Here is a 17,247-nt window from a genome sequence, read left to right on the forward strand (position 1 = left end):
ATTTTCAAAGTGAAAAGAGCTTCAGGTTTTTGTACGACATTCTTCATGTTTTGTATCACTGGGCTCCAACTCTTAGAGCACAGTAATAGAGAGCTGAATCTGACAGACGTACATCAGTAATAGTGAGTTCAGTGGAGGTGTGTAATGCAGTCAGCTGAAAACGATGATCAGAGGTGTGTTCGTAATCAATTGCTGACCGTGCATTTTTGAGTAATAAATACTCAGGTTCTCTGTTGTGATACTGTCTGTACCAGTAAAGCCGAACATATTGACTATTTGTACTATATGAGCAGCTCAGCTTGACAGTTTCTCTTTCTTCAGTGTTTTTTTCTGTCCCTTTATCTGGCTCAATGTTGTCTCCAGCCACCAAACCTGTCAACAATAAGAACATATGAACTGATTTTTGATTTGTGAAAGTTTATAAAATAATATTGCTAACACATTTTGAAGCATATTTTACAAAAATACAAATGACTAAAATAATACCAATAATACCTGTTCCCACAATGAGAATCAGTATGAAGCATCTGTCCATGTTCAATCAGATCAGCTCAGTTCTCTGTTGAGGCTCTCAGTGCTCTGAGCTGTAAGTCACTGCAGATCAGTCATTAACACACAGAGGAACTTCCTTCTCTCTGAACTTCCTGCTGCTGTTTATGATTATATTTGAATAACTAAACACTTTTATTAGAGAATTTTATAAAAAGGTTTACATGAGGTTATACAGCAAAAGCAATATGAGATGGTTGTTAATTAAACTGTCTTGATGGAGTTCAGCTTTCTCACTGTGTGCAAAACATGAAAGAGATAATAGTGGGGCAAAAAGTGTATGCGATGGAGTATTTCAACAAAAAAAAAAATCAGTAAGTGCCAGTATAAAGCCAACTATCGGTCAGTCAAATACTGTACTCTTTACATCGGCATTTACACCCAAGTTTTTTATTTATTAAGCTTATAATGGTTTGAATATTTGATGCCTGTGTTTTTCACTTTGACAGTTTCCTATTTATCATGAGCATGGAAATATTAACTAATGAAAATAGGAAGAATATGTAACTTTTATTTATAGGGTTATGTGTCTAGTATGCATATTTTAAATATAATTTGGGTTTGAACACTGCCATCCTGTGGCATACATGAACCTGCTCTGTTTATTGCACATGAACATGATTTAAGATGTTTTATTGTTTCTTACAATTGACGGTTGCCTGAATTAGTGCTATTAAAGGGCAGGTTCATGATGATTTAATGTAACGCTAATTTAATGTAATCTAAATCTTTCACATTACCACACAAATTCACACATTATAATTAAAAGAAAATAAATCTATGTCTACCTTTTGATTTTGGTACTACCTGTGATTTTTTTTTACTGGATACTGTTATTGCCATTTGCAGCTTATTTCTCATTATCTTCATCTCTGTCTGTTGGTTTCTCTCTTGTCTGTTATTATAACAGGTTTTTGTAGGAGATCTTCAGATCAACATGGATTGTTTCCCTTTTTTCAACATTAACAGTGATTCTTGGATCTTCAACAGACCACTGAGCTTCTTTTGCATTGCTGTAGGTGAGTACAAGAAATTCAGGTTTTGATCTTCCATACTGACGGTACCAGTCGGAGTCAGAAAAACTACTGGATAATGTAACATCTGAACCCTCCTCATTAACAACATCTGTTTGGTCTGGTTTGATGTCATTTCCAAGGACAGCAGCTGAAAATGAAAAAGTCTCTGTATTTTTTTTGTGAAATGTTTTAGTAAAATTGTTAACAAAAAAAATCAATCAATCAATAATAATGCAAATAAATACGCTACCTACTGAGACACAGAACAGAATAACTGAAAGAAGATTCATTGTACAAGTGTTCACTCTGAGAAGAGTCAGACTGAATCATTTCAACCTCAGTTTCGGTTAGACACGATTAGATCACTGAATCCCTTCTCTCTGAGCCACATTAGACCTGAATTGTAGACATTGAGAAGAGAAGATCTAATCACATGAACGACTGTAACAACTATATATTCAAAAAATGATTGTCCTTATGAAATGAACATGATGCTTAAGCAAAAAAAAAATTAGTTATAATGATTTATCACTATTTGATTAGGTGTGACAGATTAAATAAACATTATTTTGTCAGTAATGAATGCTATTTTAAATAGGGAAGTGTTTTTAGTCAGATTTTAAAGGGGTCATATGACGTTGCTAAAAAGAATATTATGTTGTGTATTTGGTGTAATGAAATGTGTTTATGCGGTTTAAGGCTAAAAAAACACATTATTTTCCACATACTGTACATTATTGTTGCTCCTCTATGCCCTGTCTTTCTGAAACGCGTACATTTTTACAAAGCTCATTGGTCTGAAAAGCGAGGTGTACGCTGATTGGCCAGCTATCCAGTGCGTTGTGATTGGCTGAATACCTCAAGCGTGTGACAGAAATGTTACGCCCCTTAACATATTGTGATGCCGTCTCCCGGCAGGACCAGACAAAACCAATAAAACCCATTACAAATTAGGCATTTGTTGCATCCAGTGGGGACATAATTACTTATTATAATGACTTGTACTGTGTTTTTACCTGTTGCGTTGCGTATCGCGCCGCGTAAACATTAAACCATGTCTGCATTTGTGATCGGAGAAACGACAAACAACAAGTGCTACTCTACACTGCTTAAAACTTGCGTTTGAATCGTCAGTGGCAAATTCTTTAAATATAAAAAATGTACTTACAGGCTGTGAGTCAGAAGCGCCAGACTGTCCTTGCAAAGTTGGAACTGCCCCACTTTATAGAACAGCCTTTGAGCACAGACCCATTGTAGGCTAGTCTGCAGGTTCAGGAAACAGTCCAATGCGTCACACAGCATCACACACTGCGGGCTAGAGTGAGGAACAGCCGGCAGTCTTGAGAACATCACGGCCGGCGGATTCGACGAAGGAGCGGCCGGCGGGTTTGCGGCAACCACATGTGACGACCTCGGGCTGGACTCCTCTTCGTCCATGGTGAAAGCCGATCCGGCGATCCACAGCGCAAAGTTGATGTATTTCCTCAGCGACCAGCACAGATCAGCTCTAGGCATGACGAAGCAGATATCGTCCTCTTTTGGAAGGCCAAACAAAGTAGTTTCGCTTTCACAACGAAACACACAGCGCCTCCACGACATGGCGCCGGCGGCAACAACAATACTACAGCGAGAATAAAAGTTACGCCTTCTTTCTCTGCGTGAACATTTGGGTGGTGTTATGCAGATCTTCCCACACAGTGACGTAGGCATGTGGGGGCATGCTAGAATGAGCCGTTTTAGGTAGGCGTGGCTGACTCTTAACTTTTATAAAGAATATCTCTTTGGATTTGAGACTTTAGTCTTTGCAACTTTACAGATCTTCTTTATGCACCAAGAGCTTGTAACACTCCAAAGAGAAAGAACAAATTGAAATCGCATCATATAACCCCTTTTTAATTAGATTCAGAAATATTTATAATCTTGTTTTGGGCCTGGCTCACTACAGTGTAGCATGCATAATGTGAAACACATTTATCTGTCCATCAGTGTTAAGTTACAAATAAATTCTAATTTAATAATTCTTTAAAACAAAAACAGATGAAACACATATTTCAGTTTCCATCATGCATCATAATCCAATTGTTCATGTGTTTGCTAGACAATTCTAATATGTACAGCCTTTAAATCAAGAAAACACTATGACATTATTAAAATTACATTGAAATCATGCAATTGATTAAATTAAAATCAGTACAGTTATATTTAATTTCTGTGACCTTACAGGGAATAAGCAGTTTGAGGAATGGATGGGTGGATAATTTAAAATTGATTGCATGATTATTATTGTAGTTCATTTGACTGTTACCTTCAGTATGACTTTAAATACAAAAAAATGCTTTTACATAATTCAAATTAAGTTGAAATCATGCAATTAAATAAAATTATTATCAATACAATATTACATTGCTTTGACCCTACAGAGGATAAGCAGCTTGTAGAATGGATAGACAATATTAAATTGATTGCATGATTGTTATTGTTGTTTATTTGACTATTACATTCAGTATGACTTTATTATAGCTTGTAAATTAAAAAAATGCTTATTGTGAAGAAATGATCTTGTGTGTTTATGTCTCGTGTTTTTGTATGTGGTTTGACTTGAGTTTTCTCACTATGGGCCTCAGAGCACAATAGTACACAGCAGAGTCAGACGAATGCAGATTCTTGATTGTCAGTGGAACTGAATCTGCTGAAAGCGTGAAAATCTCTGTTGGAACTCAGTGCCATTATCTTCTCCATATTTGCTTCTCTTCAGGATATATTTAGGAAAGTCATTTGCTCTCTGGATGTACCAGAATAAATCTTCTTGTGTTGAATCTGTTTTATAATTATACTTTAATTCTACTGATCTTCCTTCAACTTCAGTCACATGTTTGTTTCCTCTGATCTGCACTCTGTGAAGGTTTAAGAATATGTAATCTACATTACAATACAAAATGTAAACAACTTACATTAATATGCAGCTGTATTAAATTGAAATTCATACCAAGAATGAATAGTGTGAAGAGAAATATATTCATCAACCTGTGTGACTTGACTGTGTCTATGCTGACGTCCAGATAAATCAGTGAATATGTCAGTTTTGCTTTTGTTATTATAATGATAATCCAAGGAGGAGCTTGTGGAGACCAATGAAAGCTGCCATATTATTAAATGTAATATTGTGCACCTACTGTCCTCTTCTGGTTCGCTGCAAGTATATTGCATATGTGGCATCTCAAGTTTAAGTCAAGTCACCTCTTTGTAATAAATACTGGGGTTCTCTCTTCAGATACTGTTCATACCAGAAAAGCCAAACGTAATTGCTACTTGTATTATATGAGCAGCTCAACTTGACAATTTCCCTTTCTTTAGTGATTATTTCTGTCAATGTCAATGTTGTCTCCAGCCACCAAACCTGTTAACAATAAACACATATGAACAAATTTGAAATGTGAAAGGTTGACAAAATAATATCTCAAAAACTTTTCACAGCATTTTTATGAAATAAATAAAACATTTAGAGTTTGAAGTTTTAAAACATCATGTAAACATCACTTAAATACACCTTCATTTGTTTCCACTTCCACAAATACTGTACCTGTTCCCACAATGGGAATCAGTATAAAGCATCTGTCCATGTTCAATCAGATCAGCTCTGTTCTCTGTTGAGGCTCTCAGTGCTCTGAGCTGTAAGTCACTGCAGATCAGTCACAAACACACACAAGAACTTCCTGCTTTATAAAGGCATGGCCTAAATACTTGATGTCTTCGCATTTATCATTTTCATTTTGACTGATGAAAATATGAAGAATATTTAGTATTTATAGTCTAGCTATTTTATTTGTTTAAAATGTAATCAGAATTTGGAACAAGCAGGAACTCCATGTGAATGTACAGTATGCACTATATACTGTATTACACATGAGAATCATTTGAGATAATTTAACGTTCATTTGCATTATTTCTTGCTGTCTTTTTACTCCTGTCTCTCATTGTAACAGGTTTTTGTAGAGAGCTGATGTGTTTCCTGTGACTGTGGGCCTCAGAGCACAGTAGTACAGAGCAGAGTCTGATACAGCAGCAGAGGAGATCTTCAGATCCACATGGATTTGTTCCCTTTTTTCAACTTTAACAGAGAATCTTGGATCTACCTCAGACACCGCAGCTTCTTTTGCACTACCATAGGTGAGTACAAGAAATTCAGGTTTTGATCTTTCATACTGACGGTACCAGTAGATATAATCTGAAGCTCCAGGTGATTGACTACAGGACAATGTAATATCTGAACCCTCTTCATAAACAATATCAGTTTTGTTTGGTTTGATGACATTTCCAAAGACAACAGCTGAAAAAGAAAACATTTGTATAAGTACATTTGTAACTTTTTAGAGATTTAAAGAAAACTTAAAAAAATTATAATAATTAATCAAATAAATACACACCTGCTAAGGCACAGAACAGAATAACTGAATGAAGATCCATTGTACAAGTGTTCACTCCTGAGAAGAGTCAGACTGAATAGTTTCTACCAAAGTCTCTGTCAGACATAATTAGATCATGTCAGATCCATGAACACTGAGTCCCTCCTCTCTGAGCCACATTACCTATAAGTTCTGTTCGGTAAATTCAGTTTTGTTGTTCATTGCTGTAGTTCCTAGTGAATGTCTGAGAACACTGCCACCTTGTGGCACATTATACCAGCATAATGTGTTACACATGATAATGCATTAGAACTTACACTACACTCTTAAAAATAAAGGTGCTTCACGATGCCATAGAAGAACCTTTTTGTCTAAATGGTTCCATAAAGAACCTTTAACATCTGGAGAACCTTTCTGTTTCACAAAAGGTTCTTTGGGGCGAAAGAAGGTTCTTCAGATTATAAAAAGGTAAGAAAGAGATGGTTCTTTAAAGAACCTTTGACTGAATGGTTCTTTGTGGAACCAAAAATGGTTCTTCTATGGCATCGCTTGAAGAACCTTTTGAAGCACCTTTATTTTTAAGAGTGTATGGACTACTTTTGTATGTATTTTATGTAATTAACAATTATAATTAACAAATAACTTTGAATTTCATATTTGTTTAAATTACTTTTAATTTGTAGTTTTGCACATGTAGACTTGGATTCGGAAGCTTTTTATCAGATTATTTACCTATTAAATCTACTATAAATATTAATCACAGCTATACAGTTTACAGTTGCTCTCTTAGTCTTTGTCTCTATGTATCATTCTATTTCGAAGACTTGATTTGAGATGTAACAAGAAGCTCCAAAGAAGATCTTGGAATTTTTTTAACAGGCCTGATTCAACCTCACAGGTGTGACCACATATTTTATTATAGATTGTGGTTTTCACTAGATAGGTTCAAAGTGAAAAGAGCTTCAGGTTTTTGTACGGCATGTTTCATAATTTGTATCACTGGGCTGCTACTCTTAGAGCACAATAATAGAGAGCTGAATCTGACAGACGTACATCAGTAATAGTGAGTTCAGTGGATGTACGTGATGCAGCTGAATGAAACCGATCATCAGAGGTGTCTTCATAATCTGACCTTTCATTTTTGTATAATAAGAACTGTGGTTCTCTGTTGTGATACTGTCTGTACCAGTAAAGCCGAACATATTCACTACTTGTACTACATGAGCAGCTCAGCTTGACAGTTTCTGTTTCTTTAGAGGTTTTTTCTGTCCCTTTATCTGGCTCAATGCTGTCTCCAGCCACCAAACCTGTCAACAATAAGAACATATGAGCTGATTTTTGATTTGGTGAAAGCAAAGTTGATAAAATAATATTGCAAACACATTTCTGGTCATGTTTTACAAAAATACAAATGACTAAAGCAATTTTAATAGCCTTTGTGGTTTGAGATTTGAAGACATAAATATTTATGTACAGAATTTAATTAATTAATAAATAATGTACCTGTTCCCAAAATGAGAATCAGTATGAAGCATCTGTCCATGTTCAATCAGATCAGCTCAGTTCTCTGTTGAGGCTCTCAGTGCTCTGAGCTGTAAGTCACTGCAGATCAGTCACAAACACACATATAGGAACTTCCTCCTCTCTGAACTTCCTGCAAAGGTTCATGATTGTCATTTAACTGTGCTAGATAACTACACTACTTTATTAGAGAATTAGAGAATGTAGTACATATAAAGATTTGCATGAGTGTTTACATCAAAAGCACCATGAGGAGCATGCTATTTAAACCATTTTGATGGAGTTTAGATTCCACACTGTGCACAAAACAGTGCTGATGATGGTGCATTGGCCATGTAGTATTTCTACAAAGAGCAAAAAAAAATTCAACTCAATAAGTGCCAGTATAAAGCCAACTATCGGCCAATGAAATATACTGCACACCTTACACTGGCCTTTACCCCCAAGGCTTTTAAGGCTATAATGGCTTAAATATTTGATGCCTATGTTTTTCACTTTGCCAGTTACCTCATATTTATTAGCATGGGAATATTAAGTAATGAAAACCTAAAAAATATGTCATTTTTATTTACAAGGTTATGTTTTCTGTTACATTATTTTAAATACTGTATATACGTTTACATTTTCAGTATAATTTGCACAATATAAATTTGTTACAATGTTGTAGTGTATCAAACACTTTTGAGTATTTTTAACTTTCTGAAAAAATCTTTTTGCAGCTTTATTCCTTTTATAAAAAAAATTCCTCCCTCAACCTCACGAACATGTTTGCTGTTATTATCTCACAGGTTTTGATTTGATTTTCATAATAAGAGCTTCAAAGTGAAAATGGCTTGTAGTTTTTATACGACTTTTATGGACTTCAACTCTTAAAGCGCAGTAATAAAGAGCTGAATCTGACACAGTCACACTGCTAATAATGAGTTCAGTCAACATGCGAGAAGTGCTTGACTGGAATCGAGGATCAGAGCTGTGCTTAGCACTGTTTGATCGTGCTCCTTCACGTAATAAATATTGAGGTTCTCCATTAGGATATTGTCTGTACCAGTACAGTCGTACATTTTCACTGTCTGAATCATATGAGCAGCTCAGCGTTACAGACTCTCCTTCTGTTTTGATGATGCTCGTCCCTTTATTTGGCTCAATTTTGTCCACAGCTGTCACATCTGCAAACATTTGTCTTAAGTTAAATGTTGTATATCAGTAAAGACAACTTTACAACTTTACTGGCCCTGCCACAAAAAAATAAAATAGTTTCTGTTATCATTGTTTTTGATCTGTTATCTTGTATTCTAATAAATAAGCTTATATGACACCAATATTTTAGATACCAATTACATTTTACAATTCTCTATTTCAATTTCGATACCACAGCAAAAATCACTAGCCAAAATAAACATAAATAAAAAGTTTAAACATTATTAAAGACAAGTGACAGCCAGTAAATAAGAACAAATTAACAAATTACAAGTAATAGCACAATTAAATATAGGCCTATAGCACAAAAATAGAACAGGTTCAGGTACAGAAATTGAAAAACCATACAATTCAAAGTAACTGAACATTTTTTTTAAATTTTGAAATCTATTTTCATGTGTCAGAGATAAAGAGAAATAGTTTAACACCCATCTATGTTTACCTGAAAATACTTCTCTAAGAGGTGTTCTAAGAAGTTTTGAAGAGTGCATGGAAAGAAAATTAGGGATAAAGCTGATACTGACTGAGCCGCATGTACATAATGAAGTTCTAAATGTAAGTTTTGGGGAGCCTGATCATTCTGTCCTGTCAATCATCAGACAAGTGTTTATAAGCAGCCATTTAGATGTCTGTTTACCATTGAATGCCGTTTACTGTGAATCCTGTTCACATGGTTCATGAATGAATGACTAAAACCGGCTAGTCGGGACATGCATGAAATTATGTCTTTTAGTTCTTAAGTTTGGTTGCACTCAATCTGTGTTTTTTATGATAAATATGAACACAATTAGAATATTTTGTTATGAGAGAGTAATTTAATTTAATAAATCCCTGGAATGCAGAGCGATTTCAACATCTCATATCAGCAAATGATACTGATCTGACTAGCATACTGATTATGCTACTGTATAATGACAATATATTTATATCTGTCTTAAAGTTTCTTCAGTAGCACATCAGTCAGTTTTTAATCTTATGTTTAAAAGTCAGAATGGTTTTTGATGCTTAAGCTAACACATTCTATTCTGTGGTAGATTAAATATCACTTAGGAATTTTGACGTTCTAACCACATTTGAAAAGTAAGAGTTTGACATCTCCAGAACAAAGAAACAGAGAAATAACAATTCAAAAACAACAAAAAAATAAGAAGTAGATGATTGACCAACCAAGATAATCCATTCATTTACATTTAGAAAAAGCTACAACCATCAGAACTGACTGAATAATGAAGGTTCTTGTGTGAGCGTTGAGTGTGTTTCAGTCACTGTGGGCCTCAGAGCACAGTAGTACACAGCAGAGTCAGACACACGCACATCCTTGATTGTCAGTGGAACTGATTTTGAAGATGTGTCGATATGTGCATTAAATCGGTCTTTAAACTCTTTGTCTTCATCTCCAGTCTTACCAACTCTGTTGAGCATATATTTAGTTCAATTTCGATACCACAGCAAAAATCACTAGCCAAAATAAACATAAATAAAAAGTTTAAACATTATTAAAGACAAGTGACAGCCAGTAAATAAGAACAAATTAACAAATTACAAGTAATAGCACAATTAAATATAGGCCTATAGCACAAAAATAGAACAGGTTCAGGTACAGAAATTGAAAAACCATACAATTCAAAGTAACTGAACATTTTTTTTAAATTTTGAAATCTATTTTCATGTGTCAGAGATAAAGAGAAATAGTTTAACACCCATCTATGTTTACCTGAAAATACTTCTCTAAGAGGTGTTCTAAGAAGTTTTGAAGAGTGCATGGAAAGAAAATTAGGGATAAAGCTGATACTGACTGAGCCGCATGTACATAATGAAGTTCTAAATGTAAGTTTTGGGGAGCCTGATCATTCTGTCCTGTCAATCATCAGACAAGTGTTTATAAGCAGCCATTTAGATGTCTGTTTACCATTGAATGCCGTTTACTGTGAATCCTGTTCACATGGTTCATGAATGAATGACTAAAACCGGCTAGTCGGGACATGCATGAAATTATGTCTTTTAGTTCTTAAGTTTGGTTGCACTCAATCTGTGTTTTTTATGATAAATATGAACACAATTAGAATATTTTGTTATGAGAGAGTAATTTAATTTAATAAATCCCTGGAATGCAGAGCGATTTCAACATCTCATATCAGCAAATGATACTGATCTGACTAGCATACTGATTATGCTACTGTATAATGACAATATATTTATATCTGTCTTAAAGTTTCTTCAGTAGCACATCAGTCAGTTTTTAATCTTATGTTTAAAAGTCAGAATGGTTTTTGATGCTTAAGCTAACACATTCTATTCTGTGGTAGATTAAATATCACTTAGGAATTTTGACGTTCTAACCACATTTGAAAAGTAAGAGTTTGACATCTCCAGAACAAAGAAACAGAGAAATAACAATTCAAAAACAACAAAAAAATAAGAAGTAGATGATTGACCAACCAAGATAATCCATTCATTTACATTTAGAAAAAGCTACAACCATCAGAACTGACTGAATAATGAAGGTTCTTGTGTGAGCGTTGAGTGTGTTTCAGTCACTGTGGGCCTCAGAGCACAGTAGTACACAGCAGAGTCAGACACACGCACATCCTTGATTGTCAGTGGAACTGATTTTGAAGATGTGTCGATATGTGCATTAAATCGGTCTTTAAACTCTTTGTCTTCATCTCCAGTCTTACCAACTCTGTTGAGCATATATTTAGGGACTCTGTTTACTTTTTGCTGATACCAAAAGAGAGTCGGGCCGTATGAAGTTTGATATGTACAGTTGATTATTACAGTTCCACCTTCATAAGCAGTCTGAACTCTTGTTTTCTGCTCAATGCTGTCCTGTGATTCTATTCCTGTAGAAGCAAATCATGAAGAACATCAGCAAATGATAAACATTCAAAATTACTTGGTAGCGTACTGAAAAGAATACTCACAAAAATATTACTTACGCCAGACATAAATGAAAACAATAATAGTTTGTTTTATCCAGTGTGTCATTTTTCCTGCTTTAAGACTCAAGTATCATCTAAATCCAGATCTTGTTCTCACCGCTGATCTAGTCTTTTATAGAGTGACTGTAAATACTGTAACGTGCAAGATCACTTGAGCTACTGAGTTTGCTTGATGAGGTTTCTTTGACTCCTCCCTCTAACTTGGCTCATAGTTTATTTCTTCCTTTGTTGTGGTGGACAAGGGTAGACAAACCTTTTGTGCCCATAAACTCAAAATAAATTTTCTGGCTGTGTTAGTACTGATTTCCATATTAATTCCACATTATAATTAATTAAGGTGCTTTAATTCTCATGATATCTGAACTTAATGTTTATTTAAAGTTTTATAACAAGCCTCAACGCAGGTGTTACCATGTTTTTTTTTTTATTACATTCAGGTCTGGATAGATTGTGGTTTTGATTGTGGTTTTCACTAGATAAGTTCAAAGGGAAAAGAGCTTCAGGTTTTTGTATGCCATTCTTCATGTTTTGTATCACTGGGCTGCTACTCTTAGAGCACAATAATAGAGAGCTGAATCTGACAGACGTACATCAGTAATAGTGAGTTCAGTGGATGTACGTGATGCAATCGACTGAAACCGAGGATCAGAGGTGTGTGCATCACTCGCGGACCGTACGTTTTTGTTTAATAGATATTGTGGTTCTCCATTAGGATACTGTCTGAACCAGTAAAGATAAGTATAATCACTACTTGTACTACATGAGCAGCTCAGCTTGACAGTTTCTGTTTCTTTAGAGTTTTTTTCTGTCCCTTTATCTGGCTCAATGCTGTCTCCAGTCACCAAACCTGTGAACAATAAGCACACATAAACTAATTTTTGAATCGTGAAAGCAAGGTTGACAAAATACTATTGTAATTATCTAAAAAAAAATAAAGTACCTGTTCCCACAATAAGAATCAGTATGAAGCATCTGTCCATGTTCAATCAGATCAGCTCAGTTCTCTGTTGAGGCTCTCAGTGCTCTGAGCTGTAAGTCAATGCAGATCAGTCACAAACACACACAGGAACTTCATCCTCTCTGAACTTCCTGCTGCTGTTCACTTTCATCCATATGGTGTAATGTATTTTGTATATTATTTGATTATGTGTGAGAAATCTTTTCCCACCATTTTTATATAATTGTTCAAAACTACCAGAAAAAAACTCATATTGAATCTGTGTCATATATTGTGGATCTGCTTTCAACTTCAATCACATGTTTGTCTGGTTGATTAACCATATCCTCTCATCTGCACTTTGTAAAGGTTTATTTGTAAAACATAACAACATGAATATTAAATGTAAAACAATTGAAAATGCAATTATATTAAAGGGATCATATGATGTGATTTCAAATTTTCCTTTCTCTTTGGAGTGTTACAAGCTCTGTAGAAAATGTGAACTACTCCTGTAGTTCATCAGGAATGTTTGCGTGAATGATTTCCAAGGCTCTCCCTGAATTGAAGCAGTTTGTAAACAGTCTTTTAGGACCCTGTTAAACCTCTCAACCTCTCCATTCGCACGTGGATGATACACAGCAGATCTGAAATGGCGTATATCTCTCTCCCTGAGAAACTAAGAAAAACTCAGAGGAAATGAACTGGGGTCCATTGTCTGAGACAAGTTCTATTGGATTTCCTTCGCGGGCGAAGACTGAAGTCAGGAACTGTACGACAGCATCTGTGTCAACTCTGGATGAGAAAGCAACCTCTGGCCATTTACTGAAATAATCAATGAGCGTTATGGCATATCTGTAGTTTGCTGGTGCAGTCTCAAATGGACCTACAATATCGATGGAAACCTTCTCCCATGCAGCTGATGGCAACTCAACAGGTTTGAGCGGTGAATCATATGTAACAGCCGATTTATTTGCATGTGGAACAGTCCCGTATCAGAGCTTCAGCCTGGCTATCCATTTTCAGCCACCAGTACAGTTGCCTAAGCTGCTGCTTTGTACGAACCATGCCGTGATGCGATTCATGCGCAAGGTCTATGAGTTTTTTCTGAAGTGACTCCGGTACCAAAAGACCTCTGACTGCGCATCCCTCCACTACGGCAAGCTCATGGCGGATCAGAAAGTAGGGTTGTACATGCAGGTCGACATCCTTCTTGTACTTTGGCCAGCCAGTCTGCTGATACGTATGCAGTTTAGTCAACACTGGGCAGTTGTTGCATGCAGTCTGGAAATCACCCTTGGAGACTGCACTAAAAGCAAATGAGATCAAAGCAACGGATTCCATTGTTTCAGCATAGTTATGATCAGTGTTAGGGAGTGGCATTCTTGACAAGCAATCAGCAACACTGTTCAGGGGGCCAGGTCTGTACTCAACGTCATAATTAAACTCCAGTAAACGTGCAGACCATCTGGCAACACGTAAACCAGCTCGACTATTACCTTTACTGCTGAGTAGAGTAGTAAGAGCTTGATGGTCGGTACGTAACATGAATTTCCTTCCCCACACCATTTCTCTGCAGACCAGACGCAGGCAAGAGCCTCCTTTTCCACGATGGAATATTTTCGTTCTGCATCAGATAAGGAGCGTGAAGCAAAAGCAATGGTTCTCTCTATCCCCTGGTCATCAAGCTGAGTCAAGACAGCACCGACACCATAATCTGAAGCATCACAGGAAAGTATTGTGCCGTGATTGGGGTTGAAGAGGGAAAGTGCAGGACTGTTCACTATAGTCGTTTTGACCTGATCAAAGCTTTCTTGTGCTGCAACAGTCCACTGAAATTCACAGTCTTTGCGAAGTAAAGCTCTCATAGGTTCGACCAGAGTAGCATAGGCAGGTACAAATTTGCTGTACCAGGCGGTGAGGCCCAAAAACGACCGTAGTGTAGCTGCATCTGTAGGGCGCGGTGCATTTGTAATTGCAGTGGTGTGGGTGTCATCAGGGTGCAGGCCAGCAGCTGAGAGTCTGTATCCGAGAAAGCTTAGTGAAGTTAAATTAAACTTGCATTTGTCCGGATTCAGTTTCAGGCCAGCTTCACTGATCCTATGCAGAACAGCGTTGAGGTTTGCATTGTGAATGTCTTCAGATGCACCATGGACAATTACATCATCCAAGTAACACTGTACACCTTCAAGGCCTTTTAGGATCGTTGTCATCATATGCTGAAAAGCAGATGGTGCTGAACACAGGCCATAGGGAACTCTACAGAACAGCAGTCGAGAGTCTGTATCTGAGAAAGCTTAGTGAAGTTAAATTAAACTTGCATTTGTCCAGATTCAGTTTCAGGCCAGCTTCACTGATCCTATGCAGAACAGTGTAGCGAATTTTAGCTCAACGACAGGAAATATAAATAATTAACCATAACTAGTTATAATTAACTATTCATATTTTAGATCCGCTGTAGATATTTAGCTGACCACTCAGGGTCAACTGTCTTGTCAATTCTAAGAACGTTAATTTCCTGGTTAAGGGAAATAACTTCTTACTGTACAATTCTACCAAGCTTGTAACGTAAATCTGCATGATTAGTGACTCCGGTTATGAGCAAACAATGAACACGTCAAGTGTGATACAAGTAAGGTTTTATTAACTACATAAACACATAAACTAGTCTAACATACTACATAAACACATAAACTGGTCTAACATTCGACTTTTTCAATGATTCCGTTCTCCTCCAGTGTTTTCAGTTCCTCTGACACTGCTGCTCGTACTGATAGTGGCAAGTGACGTACTTTTTGTTGTACAGTCTTTAGCGCATCCAAACCCCTCTGAGGTTAATACAGAAGCAGGGCCATCTGTACATGTAGGCAGACTGCTTGGTAGCTGAAGCATTGCACAGTGAGTGACAGGTTCAATTAAGCGACCACCTTTAATTTCAATGTCCAGTGCTTTACATATGTCACGTCCAATTAGAGGTGTTCCTGATTTAACTATGTTAAACTCACCAACAACTGTTTTTCCATAGTATGTCACATTCAATGTCAAGGAGCCACAAACAGGTATTCTGTCCCTTGAATAGTTCAGAAGCTGCACTTTGGGTGGAGACAAGGCACATGAACTGAAGTGTTCTTTGTAAATGTTCTGAGGCAGAATTGATGCACCTGAGCCTGTATCTACCATCATATTAATGGTGCAAGACTGTGCAGGGAGTATGGATGTTGCTACAGTAAAAGTGCCCATTGGAGCTCCATCATCTGTATTACAGTCATTCACACTGAGGACTGTCACTTCAGGTAGGCTTACTTCATTAACTGACTTTGGTGATGACTTGCACACTTTTGAGAAATGCCCGATTTTTCCGCATGTTCTACATTTGCAGTCTTTGGCAGGGCAGGACTTGTCATTTGCAAGGTGATTCACAGAACCACAGCGGTAACACTGCTGTTGACCCTTTATGCGTCTATCCTCTCTCGACTTACTCTTTTGTTTACTTTTCTGGATCCACATGTTAGTTTGTTTTTGAATCACTGATACATGTTTCGATTCCCCTTCAGCAATGACTTTGGCATCTGCAACCGCTGCTCCAATTTGTCTTGCAATAGTAAGCGTCTTTTCAAGGGTTAAATCTGGCTCTAACAACAGTCTTTCACGAATTCGGGGCATGCACGTTTTTTCCACAATCTGATTGTGGACCATTTCATGCTCCATATCGCCAAAAGCACATGTTTTTACCAGTTCACGAAGCGCTGCAACGTAATGGTCTGTAGACTCACCCATGACTTGAGCGCGTTGCCTGAAGCGATATCTCTCGGAAACAACATTCAGTTTAGGGGAGAAGAACTGTTTCAGTGCTTGTAATCCATCATATGTATCAGCGGTAAGAGGCAAAGTATTGTAGATTCGCTGTCCTTCTGTTCCCAAACAGTGTACAGGTGCATCTCAATAAATTAGAATGTCGTGGAAAAGTTCATTTATTTCAGTAATTGAACTCAAATTGTGAAACTCGTGTATGAAATAAATTCAATGCGCACAGATGAAGTAGTTTAAGTCTTTGGTTCTTTTAATTGTGATGATTTTGGCTCACATTTAACAAAAACCCACCAATTCACAATCTCAACAAATTAGAATACTTCATAAGACCAATAAAAAAACCTTTTTAGTGAATTGTTGGCCTTCTGGAAAGTATGTTCATTTACTGTACATGTACTCAATACTTGGTAGGGGCACCTTTTTCTATAATTACTGCCTCAATTCGGCGTGGCATAAATTCAGTTTGTGGCACTGCTGAGGGTGTATGGAAGCCCAGGTTTCTTTGACAGTGGACTTCAGCTCATCTGCATTTTTTGGTCTCTTGTTTCTCATTTTCCTCTTGACAATACCCCATAGACTCTCTATGGGGTTCAGGTCTGGTGAGTTTGTTGGCCAGTCAAGCCCACCAACACCATGGTCATTTAACCAACTTTTGGTGCTTTTGGCAGTGTGGCCAGGTGCCAAATCTTGCTGGAAAATGAAATCAGCATCTTCAAAAAGCTGGTCAGCAGAAGGAAGCATGAAGGGCTCCAAAATTTCTTGGTAAACAGGTGCAGTGACGTTGGTTTTCAAAAAACACAATGCACCAACACCAGCAGATGACATTGCACCCCAAATCATCACAGACTGTGGAAACTTAATACTGGACTTCA

General features: G+C 36.8%; 1 pseudogene and 2 gene segments (V, D, J or C); all 3 read right to left on the minus strand.

Moving 5' to 3' along the window:
• Positions 1-5,536: 5,536 nt before the first annotated feature.
• On the minus strand, positions 5,537-6,029 carry LOC107558697 (T-cell receptor alpha chain V region RL-5-like). The segment is given in 2 exon segments: positions 5,537-5,892; positions 5,990-6,029. Coding segments are annotated over 2 exon segments (396 nt in total).
• A 935-nt stretch (positions 6,030-6,964) lies between these two features.
• Positions 6,965-7,568, minus strand: LOC107558706 (Ig kappa chain V-VI region NQ2-6.1-like). The segment is given in 2 exon segments: positions 6,965-7,275; positions 7,472-7,568. Coding segments are annotated over 2 exon segments (351 nt in total).
• A 3,580-nt stretch (positions 7,569-11,148) lies between these two features.
• Positions 11,149-12,646, minus strand: LOC107558714 (T-cell receptor alpha chain V region CTL-F3-like; annotated as a pseudogene).
• Positions 12,647-17,247: the final 4,601 nt, after the last annotated feature.

This window comes from Sinocyclocheilus grahami, unplaced genomic scaffold (assembly GCF_001515645.1).
Source record: "Sinocyclocheilus grahami isolate Dianchi unplaced genomic scaffold, SAMN03320097.WGS_v1.1 scaffold21.1, whole genome shotgun sequence".
Lineage (NCBI taxonomy): Eukaryota > Metazoa > Chordata > Actinopteri > Cypriniformes > Cyprinidae > Sinocyclocheilus > Sinocyclocheilus grahami.